The sequence below is a fragment of the Anabrus simplex genome, chromosome 6 (genome assembly GCF_040414725.1).
Source record: "Anabrus simplex isolate iqAnaSimp1 chromosome 6, ASM4041472v1, whole genome shotgun sequence".
Taxonomy (NCBI): domain Eukaryota; kingdom Metazoa; phylum Arthropoda; class Insecta; order Orthoptera; family Tettigoniidae; genus Anabrus; species Anabrus simplex.
This window is the reverse complement of record NC_090270.1, coordinates 183609109-183623288: the sequence shown is the minus strand read 5'-3', so window position 1 is coordinate 183623288 and position 14180 is coordinate 183609109. Positions and strand designations below refer to the sequence as shown.

At 37.6% G+C, this 14180-nt stretch overlaps 1 protein-coding gene across 1 annotated transcript in view; it reads left to right on the top strand.

The window, feature by feature from the left end:
• Nucleotides 1–14180, top strand: part of LOC136876272 (ATP-dependent DNA helicase Q1) — an 82649-nt gene that overhangs the window by 10546 nt on the left and 57923 nt on the right. The window contains exons 2-5 of the mRNA XM_068228259.1: nt 2632–2808; nt 3143–3322; nt 3404–3534; nt 11165–11339. Of these exons, the coding sequence (XP_068084360.1) occupies nt 2632–2808; nt 3143–3322; nt 3404–3534; nt 11165–11339 (663 nt within the window). The remainder of the gene's footprint in view (nt 1–2631; nt 2809–3142; nt 3323–3403; nt 3535–11164; nt 11340–14180) is intronic.

The window sequence follows — 14180 nt, the reverse complement described above, 5'->3', positions numbered from 1 at the left end:
TTCCAACATGATGGAGCCCACCTCACTTTAGACTGAGGGTTCGTGAACACTTGAATCAGACATTCCCTGCAAAGTGGATAAGAAGAGGAGGTCCTGTTTCATGGCCCACTTGTTCACCTGATCTCAGCCCACTTGATTTCTTCTTGTGGGGCAATGTGGAAAGCCTTGTGTATGAGACATCTGTTGAGTCTGAAGAGGATCTCTTGGCAAGACTTCTCGCTACCTGCGACGCTGTTCAAACAACACTGAGGATATTCGAACGATAAAACAGAATTTTGTGTTACATGTTACAAATTTCATGTCTGGTCCGTATTGAAATGTATATCAGTTTTAAAAAATATTACTAAAATTTATTACTAATTATTTATTATTAATTATTCATTATTAAATTTATGTATGCAATAGGTTGATCCTAATAAATTTTGGGAATATTTTTAAAACTGAGAACTTTGTGTGACGATGCTATGCCTGCATTGACGCAGGGCGATGTCATTTCGAACATTTGTTATAACTGGAGCAGCTTGTGAAACTTATGCAGGTAAACAGACTTAAATGAATAGAATTTTGCTCAACTTTTGACTTGATCGTTTTCGGAATATGGCTCTTTATATCAAATTGATTCATTTGCCGTCCACCATCATCCCTGAAAGTTTGTAACATCATCATGGGCACACTCTGTATAAAAAAGTCCATAAAGAGCAAAGATCCATACTAAACGTCTAAACATGTTTTGTCCATGTGATTTGGTTCAGAGAGAAAATATCTCATCTATAGGAAAGTACAGAAGTAAACAAAATATCTAGCTCACTGAATCCAGTCAGTGAAATTAAAGTTTGTAAACATGCTAATCACTATTAATGTTCTCGTAGTTTTGTCACTAAATTGTCTGTTAAGTTATCTGTATAACCATCAGAACGATGGCTTCAATTATATTAACACCAAAAAATAAACCATTGTTATACAGGGACAATTTATCATCATCATCATCATCATCATTCAATGAATACTCATTCAGCATCCATATAAAGGCATTATTTTGATGAAAGTGTAAATTCCCATTGCACAACAAATGAATGTTTAATTATACTTTCTTAATTTATCAAATTATTTGTATTTGTATAAAACTGTGTGAATAAATATTTCTATTTCCGTAAACTGCTTTTGAAAATTATTTAAATTTGAGAACATTTAGGTTACTGGATCTTACCCAATAATTTCTGGACCTTTTTTTTTTCATTTTGTACCACAGTATGAAGAAGACATTTCCAGTTTGGATATTCTATACAATGGGACATTTTTGAGTATTGGACCATCATGTGCTATGGGCATTTACATAGATTGCATCTTTTTGTATTGGACGTTTTCTCTGATAACCACCATCTCAAGCGTGATTTCAGCATTTTATTCTTACGGCAAGCCTCCGTGGCTCAGGCGGCAGCATGCCGGCCTCTCACTGCTGGGTACCGTGCTTCAAATCCTGGTCACTCCATTTGAGGTTTGTGCTGGGCAAATCGGAGACAGGACAAGTTTTTCTCCGGGTACTCTAGTTTTTCCTGTCATATTTCATTCCAGCAACACTCTCCATTAACATTTCGCTTCATCTATCAGTCATTTATCATTGCCCCAGAGGAGTGCGACAGACTTCGTCAGCCGGCACATTTCCTATCCTCACCACTAGATGGCGGCTTCGTTCATTCCATTCCTGACCCGGTCGAATGACTGGAAAAGGCTGTGGATTTTCATTCTTATGGCAGATAAATCCCTGTAATGGTGATAGAGGAGAGGTTTTTATCTCAAATTGCCTAGAACTCGTATAATTTAGTAGATTTCTTTGCTTTTTGATTTGATACTGAGCAGAGTGTGGTGCTTATTAACTCAGTATGGCTGTGGAGCCAAGCTCTGCATTCCGGAGATGCATCTGTTCAACTGTCCTGGAAATGGTTTTCTGTGGTTTCCCATGCTCACCTTCAGGCAAACGCTGGACAGTTCCAATTCATAGGCCGCAGGCGATTCCTTTTGTCTCCTTGCCCAATTTTCATTCACCATAATTTATTTCATCTTCATTAGCTGCTCAACTGAGGTTGGCATCAGAAAGGGCATCCGGCCATAAAAACATGCCAAATAAATTCATCTCGCCTCATTCCCTACCCCGCATCAAGAAACAGGACTGAGGGGTAGACAATCACCACTGCCACCACTAATTACTACTACTTTGCCTTTTGATGCCATTTCACCTGTGTCGGAAATTATCTCTTGTTAACTGATTTGAAGTGGAGTTTTGAAGAGTTGGAACCTGCACTCATTCATTGAATTTAAAGTTGATCATGGTGACATGTATAAAGTACAAGATAATTTAATTCTCTTAGTTGAATGTTATACTTTATGAATTACGTTTCTATGACAGTTTTGAATAAAAAGGAATATTCTGTAGTCTTCACTGTTCTTTTTGCACTTATGTTGAATTGTAACTTAGGTGTTTTGGATATACTCTTCAGGTAAACTCTTCTCTAGTCTCTTCTTTTATTTCTCTAATGCAAATTTCTCTTTATTTGAAATAAAACATGATAAATTAGATTTACTTATTTGAGCAGTACAATTACATGTTCTGTTCTCTTTTTCTCTCCTACATAGTCTCAATACACGAAGAGGAAATTGCAGCTATAGATTATGAACTTCGTGAAATTGAAGCAAAGATCGTCAGTTTGGAAGATAGAAAACAGTACCTCTTGAAAGAGAAGGGGAAGTTAAAAGATGCAGCTTTGCTGAAGAAAAGTTTGTCCCTGGCTGGTCAGAACTGGAGTAGCACAGGTGAATATTTATATGATACATTAAATCACTCAAACCAGTCTGATTCTTTCAGGTTTTTTTTCTAATTCTCAACATAATTATCCCTTTCTCGCACTTATCCTAAACTCCAATAATTTCTTTCGAAGGTTTATTTCTAAAACATTTTTAAGGCCTGCACCAAAATTTATTTATTTTTCAAGGATCCTTTGAGTCCTTTCAAACTCAGCAACTATCCTCTTGACTTTGTTTGTTTCTTCTACTTAATATTGTGACACCAGTCAAAGAAAAGTAAATAATTTTTAAGCCAATGGTTGTTTTCCAATAACAGTTTCTGTGTTAAAAACTATGTTATTAGATTTTCTGTGGTCTAAGAAGCTGATTGAAACTCGAGAATCAGTATTCAAACTCAGTTCTTTTCGGCCGTACCAACTGGAGACTATAAATGCTGCCTTGTCAAAGGAGGATGTTATTCTCATTATGCCAACTGGTGGTGGCAAGAGCTTATGTTACCAGTTGCCTGCTCTTATACTACCTGGTAGGTACTTTGGTAAACAAAACAATTTCGTTTTTAAGTTTCATTTTATTCAAGAAATGCTGAATCTTATTCTGTTTACAGGAATAACATTAGTTATTTCCCCTCTGGTATCACTTATGGAGGACCAACTGATGGCATTGAAAGCTCTTGGTGTTAATGCTGGTATGCTCAGTGGAACAAGCACCAAAGAGGAAGTTAATTCAATACAGCAGGTATTATGTTATGATTTGATACTTGATAGGTTTATGTATATTCTTCAAAAAGTGTAAAACTCTAATGCTTTTAAACTGTAAAGGGAATATATGCTTTCTACTTCCTGGCCTTTTCCCAGTTATCTGGAGTCAGCACTTTGTATGGATTCAACCCACTTTTATGGCCAGATGCCAGCCCTCTGCGGAGGGATGTATTCACTATTGCGTGTTTCTGTGGTGGTTTGTAGTGTAATGTGTTGTGTGTATGATGAACCAGAGGAATTAACTATATGCCGTTAAAATGCCTGACCTGGCTGGGAATCAAAACCTGGGGCTGTTTGAACCAAAGGCCAGTGTGCTGACCATTAAGCCAAGGAGCTGAATTTCAAAATATTTCATACCTCCATAGATTAATTTGTTTGGTTTATTTATTTATTTATTTATTTATTTATTTATTTATTTATTTATTTGGTGAGTTGTTGTTGTTGTTGTTGTTGTTGTTGTTGTTGTGGGGGTCATTAATCCATAGACTGGTTTGATGCAACTCCATGCCACCCTATCCTGTTTCACTTCTATGCAATGCCACACTCCAGACGAAAGTCTTTAAAAACATGTTATTTCTATTGAATGTTTATTAAGAAAGGCCTTCCTTGCTTGTGCTAGCCTTTATTTTATATTCTCCTTACGTTTGCCATTGTCGGTTTTCTACTGCATTAAATAACATAAAGACTTCATTTCCTAATCTAATATTTTCTGCATCACCTGTTTTCATACGACTGTACTCTATACTTGTTTTGGATTTACTTATTTTTATCTTGTACTTCTGTGTCCATACCATTTGGCAATTTCTCCACATCTTCTGCAGACTCACATGAAATGACATTATCATTGGCAAATCTCAACGTTTTAATTTCTCTCCCTGGATTGTGGTTCCATTTCCAAAATTTTCTGTTCTATATAAACATCAAAAAAGAGAGGGGGGAAGACTGCAGCCTTGCCTCACTCCTTTCTGGATTGCTGCTGCTTTTTTATATCGCTTGTTTTTTATCATGGCAGACTGGTTTTTGTACAGTGTGTAGATGACCCTTCTTTCTCAGTATCTGATCCTGATCACCTTCAGAATCTCAAATAATCACTGTTATTGAATGCCTGTTCTAGATCTACAAATGGCTTTTATGTGGGTTTTCCTTCTTAATTAAATCTAGATCAGATGTAGATTGCTTCACGTGTTCTTACCTTTCTTCTGAAGCCATACTAATCTTCTCTCAACTCTGCTTCAACTTGTCTTTCCATTCTTCTGTAAATAATATGTGTTAAAATTTTGCAAGCGCAAGATACTAACTAATGGTGTGGTAGTTTTTCAGACTTGGCAGCACCGGCTTTCTTGGCAAGAGGTATATAACAACATCTATATATAAAATAAGAGTTTTGTCTGTACATTAGTCAGAATTAAAAAAAAAAGAAAGGTATTTCTATATCGGTTGTGTCCACAGTAACAAGGAAATGCACTTTTTAATTTTCTGTCATGTCTGTCTGTCTGCACATCGCGAGAAGATATAAAGTCTAAGAATAGGGTACTACAGCTTAGGCTATAAATAATTTTATTCACACTGGTTGGAATGGTAGTTTAGGGAAAGGTGCCTAAAATTTAATTCTTAAAATATCTATGTTGTTGGTCCTATCAAAAAGTATTACATAACAAAAGTTACAGAGATTACAAGTGCTGATCATTTATGTCTTATACAGTTTTACTGTACCAACTATTTTAATTCAATTAATTAATTTAGACTTTTGTTGCTTAGTCCATATCAACGCTAAGCATTGCTAAGATGGAAATATTGTTTAATCATATAAACTGGCGAAGGTTTTTGTCATGATTGTCTTAAGGTGTAAAACCGCATGGTCATCAGTCCATATCAACAAGGAAAATTGTGAAGATGATTATTTAAAAAATGCAAAAATATCATAAAGGAACGGTCGCTTGAAGAGAGAGTCATGAAAGAAGGAAGGCCTCCCTTTACATTGGATGCCCTAATATCAAAGAGTTGAAAGAAAACTAAATGTGAAGGCCTACCAAATCGAAAGCTTGTAACACTGATCAACAATAACATTACATTGGCCATTAATGTGATATGTCTCTTCTGCTGCCACTCATCTCCGATAGATGGGATTACTGCTTCCCGGAGTAAAATATTGGCGGAAAGTAGCTAGGGAGTTAGATAAATTTGCATATGCTATATGACTGTTATGTCAATGACAGGTACTACAGTTAGTTCTGTCTAAAATCAGATGGCACTTCTCCTGTATCACACATCTTGCACACTAAATGGAATAACCTCACCATGCTGGTATCTGATAAAGCAGTCAGTAATTCTGAGGATAAGTCATAAATTCCAGGTGCCTTGTTCTTATTTAGATTTCTCAAAGCTCGCTCAAATTCTGGCCTCAAAATTGATCTCCCATTTAAACAGTATCAACAGCCTCTTCTTGTTTCAGAATTTTATTGTCTACATCTTTCCTATGATACAATTGTTGAATATGTTCCTGCCTTCTTTCTGCCTTGTCTTCTTTCCCTAGAAGTGGTTTTCCTTCTAAGCTTGTAATATTCATACCACTAGTTTTTCCCGAAACAGGCATGGTCCCATCAAATTGAGATAAATGAGTTTGTGGTGTAGGTGTATTCAGTAACTAACTATTTTGGCGGGTTTTGTACTCAGTTACCGTATAATCCCGAATACCACCTGCCACCGAATAAGACCCGCACCCTAAATTTGAGACAGCAAAATACGGGAAAAAATCAAAAATCAAATAACTTACATACCTATTTGATTTTCTTCAAATATGCAACAGATATAAATTCAAACAGCTTACAACTAATAAAATCATCACAAAATCTTAAATAATATCGGTCCAGTACTCAGATCATTTACAATTCACCATCGTCATCTGAAGTTTCACCAGCGTATTGGTAGGTGTGCTAGGTACCAACTGATGAGCCCACCATAGCACACGAGGGCGAAACGCTGGCAACCAGGAATGAGTTAGCTGGAAAATTTATAATGTCCAATAACGGACCATTTATATTGGTATTATAAATTTACTCATTCAGGACAAATATTTCAGATTCCCTATGGGAATCAACATCTATATCATATAGGAACTTTCGTCGCTGGCATTTTTCCACAAATAGTCGTCCTCACTACCTTCCACTGAATTTGAAATTCCACTTTTCTTAAAGTTTTTGGACAGTAGATTGTTGGGAATGTGCGCCCATGCGGTCTTGATCCTCTTCACTCGTCCGTTTGGTGTTAGCGCGTGATCACCATCAGACATCCATTCGGTGTACAACTGTTTCATTGCAGTTTTGAAAGGCTGGTTCACGCACACATCCAACGGCTGTAGAATAGAAGTGAGTCCTCCGGGAATTATCGCAAGATCGGTTTTTCCTTTCCTTATCATATCTTTTATGGCGTCAGTGTATGTCCTCGGTAACTGTCCAACAAAAGCATGTTTTGTTTTTGTAACAAAGCTCCTGGGCGACGTTGCCAAATGCACTTCACCCAGTCCTCGACTAATGCACTGTCCATCCAGCCGGACTCGTGTTCTAATAATAACACCGGATGGCAAGTTTCCTTTCAGAACCACATATGGAGGGATTTTGGTTCCATCCGCTGCTTCGCACAACATTACCGTGCATCGTTGCTTTTAATTACCACCTGTTCTGATTTTTACACTTTTAGAACCCTTCGTATCCACTGTATTTTCCAACGGCATTTTAAAATAGATAGGTGTCTGTTCAGCATTACCAATTTGCGACAGCAAATAAGAATTTTGCTTCCTCAACTGAATAATGTGACGCTGAAAGGCCGTTAATTTTTCTTCATACGTCCCAGGGAGAAGTTGTGAAATAGACGTACATTTCCGAATGCACATTCTCTTTCTCCGATAAAAGTTTCGGATAAGAAGTTACTATATCAATAAAACCACCTTTTCAATACACAATAGTCCTTTATATTTAGGATAAAACCATTTAATTACAAGTAGGATTGAGCGAAACATGTCCTACTTGTAATTAAATGGTTTTATCCTAAATATAAGGGACTATTGTGTATTGGAAAGGTGGTTTTATTAATATAATAACTTCTTATTTGAAATCCAATACGGTTTTATAATGAGATTTATAACTTGTAATAAAAGTTTCGGATCCATCCACGGCTTGCAGTAAAACCCTGTGTTTTGAGTTCTTTTGAGATCTCTAGTGCTTTCAGTTGACACATTTCACCAGAAACACCATATCCTAATTCACGTTTTTCTATCACAAATTTGTGGAGTCATTCTTCAATTTCCGGAAACACTACTCCGTCCGTGGAACGCTCTGTGATCGCCGTTACTTTTTAGAAGTTTTCCTTCTTCTTCTGCTAATCAAGAATACACGATTCATCAATATCGTACTTTCTGCCTTTCCGTATATTTCAACTTCGCTTACAACTTTAAGTTTCTCACGCACAGTAAATGACCGCAGGCATCGTTTTGAATCCATTGCTTACTATCAAGACAGCACTTACACGGGACAGATACGGAACTCAAATGTGAGCGAGTAGACTTCCGTAAGCAACAGTCTTGACTCTCGCAAAGTATGATATCCCACGAGATCAGCTATTCACGCACCCAGCATGCCAGCAACACTTGTGAAACAAATGACGATCGAGCATCCACAGCAGAGGCTTTCATATTTAATGCATATTTACCCATATTCTTTGATTTACTGTAATTCATTACCTTACATTTTGTGTTTACATGCCACTGTAACCATATTGAGAAAAAATTGATTTTGTTTTCTAGAACGCAACAAAAACACAATAAGATCTGAATGCCCGTTTACATGTGATATATTGAGTACGGTAACCGTATTCAAATCTGTTTCAATACTCCATGTAAACGTAGTGAATTTTTACAAGAATGAACAGCTGGAATACGACTCGCACCCAAGATTTAGAACCAATATTTTGGGGAAAAAAGTGCGGGTGGTATTCGGGATTATACGGTAATCTTTCACACCTACTTCAGGTTCTATCATTGACAGTTCGGGCTGCATAACCCAAGAAAGCGCTTAATGGCCGTGGTTTCTTTGATTTCCTTTGCTAAAATCGGCACTGCTTGGTACCCTTTTGTTGCAGATTTAACTTTCATACACATAAACATTCTTCGATCAAAATATGTTTGTGGTACTTGAGATTAACCCATACAAAGTCAGACAGACATCTTTGGAGACTTCATTTGTTCAATATGCTCATAAACTTGTATAGCCTAGTACTACAGTTTTTGGGAAGTGACAAGAGGTGTGTAGGGCAATTTAGAGTGAAGATTATCATATGTTGTTCTAAAGGCATAGATGTGCACCCTTTATTCACAATGTGTAGATGTATGTGTAGTAGTGTTGGCTACTGAATGCATAATTCAAAGCGGTGTATCAATTCATTCAAGTGTCCGAGTGAATCGATTCACAGGAACGGTGAACTCACGGCACACGATTCAGCTTACTCCCAGCGGACAGTGCTGAGTGGCGCACTCACTGGACGTTGACGGGGAGCCGAGCTTCCACTGCAGCAAGACAGTGAATCATGGCACATTGAAAGAATTGTGAACGAGCGCGGCTCAGTGAGACATAAGATATACACGGCTCCTTATCGGCTCCCTGGACACGCAGAGAGCCGAGCTTCCGCTGCAGCGAGACATACAGTGAACCATGGCACATCGAAAGAATCGTGAACGAGCACGGCTCAGTGAGACACAAGATACACACGGCTCCTTATCGGCTCACTGGACACTGGCGGAGAGCCGAGCTTCTGCAGCAGCGAGACATACAGTGAGCCATGGTATACTGAAAGAATCGTATGCTATAATGCACTCACGAGCTCAGCTCATTTGAAAATAATACCCATTTTCATTCACTGTCCTCTTCTTACAGGGAGGTTTAAATAATAGATGGATTTATTTGCAGTGTTAAAAAGGTAGTCAAAACATAATTCTGAAGTAGCTAGTAAGTAGGTAGGCTGTTAGGTTATACTATTTATTAGTTTAATGAATCTTAGTATTATAACTTAGTTGACATTTGACAATTAAACTAGACTCTAGCCTGCCCTATGACTCTGAGTCATGCTCATGACCACTCAAAAGTACCTGTTTTATATTGGGAAGAACCGCTCATTATTCTCTCAGTTCATATGTCACATCGTTGCACAAGACTTCAATCATATGTGGACAGACGCAATAACTTAACCAACAGTATGTTGAATCAGAAAACCAGCGGGGTACTGTATATCTCGGGTAGCCTATACTAAATATGACGATTTAAAAAAATCTCAGCTGATAGAAAAGTACATATTTTCAAAAATGACTGAGCGAGTTGTCGTGCGGTTAGTATCGCGTAGCTATGAGCTTGCATTCGGGGGATGGTGGGTTCAAATCCCACCGTCGACAGCCGTTGAGATGGTTTTCTGTAGTTTCCCCATCTTCACACCAGGAAATGCTGGGACTGTACCTTAATTCAGGCCATGGCTGCTACCTTCCTAATCCTAACCTTTCCCACCCTGCGTCACCGGAAACCTTCGATGTATTAGAGTGACTAGCATTTTTTTTCTAAGAAAGGAGTTCATAGCATGAAGACCAGATGGCAGCTGCGAGCACTGAATGCTGTTGCTGCTGTCTTACCAGCACATTCTACACAGATGCAGTAGGAGCAGAGACTAATGTGTCGTGAATCGGATCACTGTATCAATTCAGTAATGTGAACGGAATCAAATGAATCGATTCAGTAAAATGAATCAAATGTCCCATCACTAATATGTAGTGTATTCACTGGCCAAGAAATCTCCATGATACTTTTTTTTCTTCTTTTTGGTCATGTTGTCTTGGGGACTTCCCATCAAGCTGTTTCCTTTCCGTGCTAGGAAGTGTACTATAGGCCACCTTAAATAAACCACTTGTGGAACTATATTCCTGCTGAATGAACATATTTTTTAAAATCAATCAATCATCATTGATCTGCCTTTATCAATTGTTTACCTAGTCTTTTCTTAAATTATTTCAAAGATCTTTGGAAATTTATTGAATATTTCTCTTTGAAAATTATTCCATTCCCTAATTATTTTTCCTTTAAATGCATATTATTTCCAATTTGTCCTCTTGAATTCCAACTTTATCTTCATATTGTGATCTTTCGTACCTTTAGAAGCTCCACTCAAGCTTACTTGTATTCTAATGTTATTCCACAACATTTCTCCACTGACAGTTCAGAACATCCCCCGTAGTCAAGCACCTCATCTCCTTACGCCTAAATCTTCCCAGCCCAAAGTTTGAGACTTAAATGCCCTCTCCTTTACATCCTTACTACAACCCCTAAATTCTCTCATAACCATATGAAGAGATCTCTAGCCTTTATTTACAACCTCATTAATGCGGTTATGTAAATTAAGTTCTTTTTATGAATTACTAAATACCTACAGTGATTGTTGTGAGGTACTTTTATCTCATCAACACAGTAATTAAAACCAAGAGGACTTTTTATCTATATTCGCATTGTTATAAAAAGACCTTCTGAAAGAGATTCCGCAAAATGACGATTGTATGGATGTGTTCATTTTATTTACAGGCTATGGTGGATAAGAATGCAAAATTAAAATTGTTATATGCTACTCCAGAGAAACTTGCAAAAAGTAAACGATTCATGACGAAACTACAGAAAATGTACGAGCAAGGAAGATTATCATTACTTGCTATCGATGAAGTTCATTGCTGTTCACAGTGGGGACATGACTTCCGACCAGGTATTTTAATATTATAGTTGCAAATTCAGGTTAAGTAAATAAGTTCTGAGACCAGTATATCCTATCGTGAAATTTGTGTGGGGCTACGGTAGGTCAGGACATTAGGAGTTCATGTCAAAAGGTTTGGTGATCAACTTATGATCAACTTATGTGACAAATCAAGTAAATCCAATCAAAAATGAAATTCATTGCTTATAAATCAAGTTATGGAAAGATAGGAACATGTATAGCAGTATATAATGAGATAAACATTATGACAGGTCATCATCGGCAGGGGAAGCAACAAGGACAAACATGCAAAATTAGAAGGACAGTCTCCTCTTCTTCATGCACTGCAGTCTTCAAATAGATAAACTCTCTCCTCATAGTGGAAAAGATCTGAAGTTAAGCAGCACAATTTGTTCTGGGTTATTTCCAATTAAAGAGTAGTGTTACAAAAATTTGCAAACTTTGGGAAGACTTTGGAGTAAGGAGATGAGATGCTCAACTATTTGGTATGTTTTGAGCAGTCAGGGGAGAGATGGGATGGAATGACATTAGCAGACAAATAGGCTTGAGTGGAGCTTTTAAAAGTAGGAAAGATCGAAGTTGGAATTCAGGATTACAAATTGGGGCATTTGTTGCTCATTCTGGGATCATTGCCAGTTTTTTTCAAACTCATGTGGGGGTTTGCATTAACATGTGCCAAAACATCATGTTGCTGCTTCTCTCACTTAGCAATCTGTCGTCTCACTCTTGTTCTGCAATGCCAATCACCGCATGACAAGAGGCTTTTAAAAATCCTTCCTGTCATTCGCTGTAATGTGGGCATATGATTAGGATAACTTTCACTGTATATTCTGGTGATTTGATTGGCATTTCTGTCATACCCATGATTAATAAGTACAGCATTCAATTTTTTCGTGTTCATGAACTTCATTATGTACACAATGCCAGCCACACCACTAACCACAACAGATAATGGGTACTAACTGGTGCTGCACTGCTACGATTCAATCACAGAATGATTGCATTGGAAGTTTTGTCTACAAATGGAAGTAAAAACCACCTGTCCCGTGAAGCAGGTCCAGTGATTCCATCACATCCTGGGCATATTTGTGACACATTTAATCGCACATCCCGTATCATTAAAATTCTTTATCAGAGCTTCCAAGTGCAGTTGGAAAAACATATTTCTATTTGGTTGAATTTCTTTATACATACAAGTGTTACAAATGGTAGCTATATGACAAATTACTCACACCCTTACATATTATCATTTAGCAAGTAGTTGGGTAACTGCGTTACCTGGAGCACCCGGTATAGAATGACAGAAACATGAATAGAAACACATTACTGGATAAACACAATATCAGGTCAAGGGAAGAGGGAGGAATCGAAAGAGGAGAGAAGGACGAACATGGTAACACAAAAGGTCAAGGACAATCTCCACATCTTCATATATACTGCTGTCTTGAGTTAGATAGGCTTTCTCCTCATCAATTCCATTTCTTCTACATCCATGTTTTCTCAGCTATCAATGAGTCATTTTTGTGTTAAATGTATTTTGAACATCATCTTGTCAACCAAGCGAGTTGACTACACAGTTTGGGTCACGTAGCTGTGAGCTTGCATTCAATAGATAGTGGGTTTGAATAGACTGTCAGCAACCCTGAAGATTGTTTTCCATGGTTTCCAATTTTCACACCAGGCTGTACCTTAATTAAGGTCCCGGTTACTTGCTTCAGTCCCAGCTCTGTCCTATCTCATTGTTGCCGTAAGACTTCTGCTATGTCTGTGCAGCATTGAATAAATAGTAAAAGAAAGTTAAAAATAGTCTTATCAAATTTTTTAAGAATTTATGTATGGGGGTGATTTGTGTAATAAAGAAATCTTTTAATGCTCATACCTCAAGGTCTCAAACTTGTCCTTGAGCTTTTCTATTTGTAATTTTTGGTTTGCTGTGATTTATGGGACATTTTCTGTGTTGTGTGTGTGTTTTGTATTGAATGATGTTGTTTTCTTAGGGTTTTAAAGTTGAAAACTGTTGCTATTACTACACACGTTAATTGTTTATGTACCTATCTATGGTTGCCACACACGGACAAATATTTATTAATAATTGGAATCTGTTGCTGACGTCGGTCCTACTGCAATGTGTCTCGTATGATTGCATTACATGGTTGGCGGATGTGGAGCCGCTAGGAACCAAAGTAATTTATGGAACTACAGGAGAGTCTCGATTATCCGACCTAAACGGGACCTGGAGTACGTCGGATCACCGAAAATGTCGGATAATACAGAATAACTTTGAAAATGAACTGAAACAAAGAGGAAGGCTATACTCTAGAACTAATAGAATGACATGTTTTACGATACTCTATTTATTGAATTATCAATTCAATTGTACAGTACATGCAGTATTGAACGAAAACATTCCAGATGTCTTACGAAAAGAAAATTTTCTCCACAGATATTAAGCTGCCTAATGCCGTACAGTTTTTTCCACCGATCATGCCACCCAGCACTGGCAGGAAAATTAGGGTCCCCTTAATTAAACTCCTTCTGGAAATACACAGCCTTTTCCTGCAGAATGGGACCAGATATTGGTAGGCCCTTTTCCGGGTGTTGAGATAACCAAAGAAATAGTGCTTCACTTACTTTTTCGTACTCACATTTGTTCAATGTTTTTCTCTGCTCTGGTAGAGCACCAATTTTCAATTTCTCCCCTCTGCTTTTTCCAGTCTCCCACTGTAACACACCCAACACCATAATCTGAAGCCACATTTTGAAGAATTTCCCCTTTGTCCAGTGTTTTTAATGCACTCAACTTGTCTTCCCTAGAAACAATCACTTTCTTCA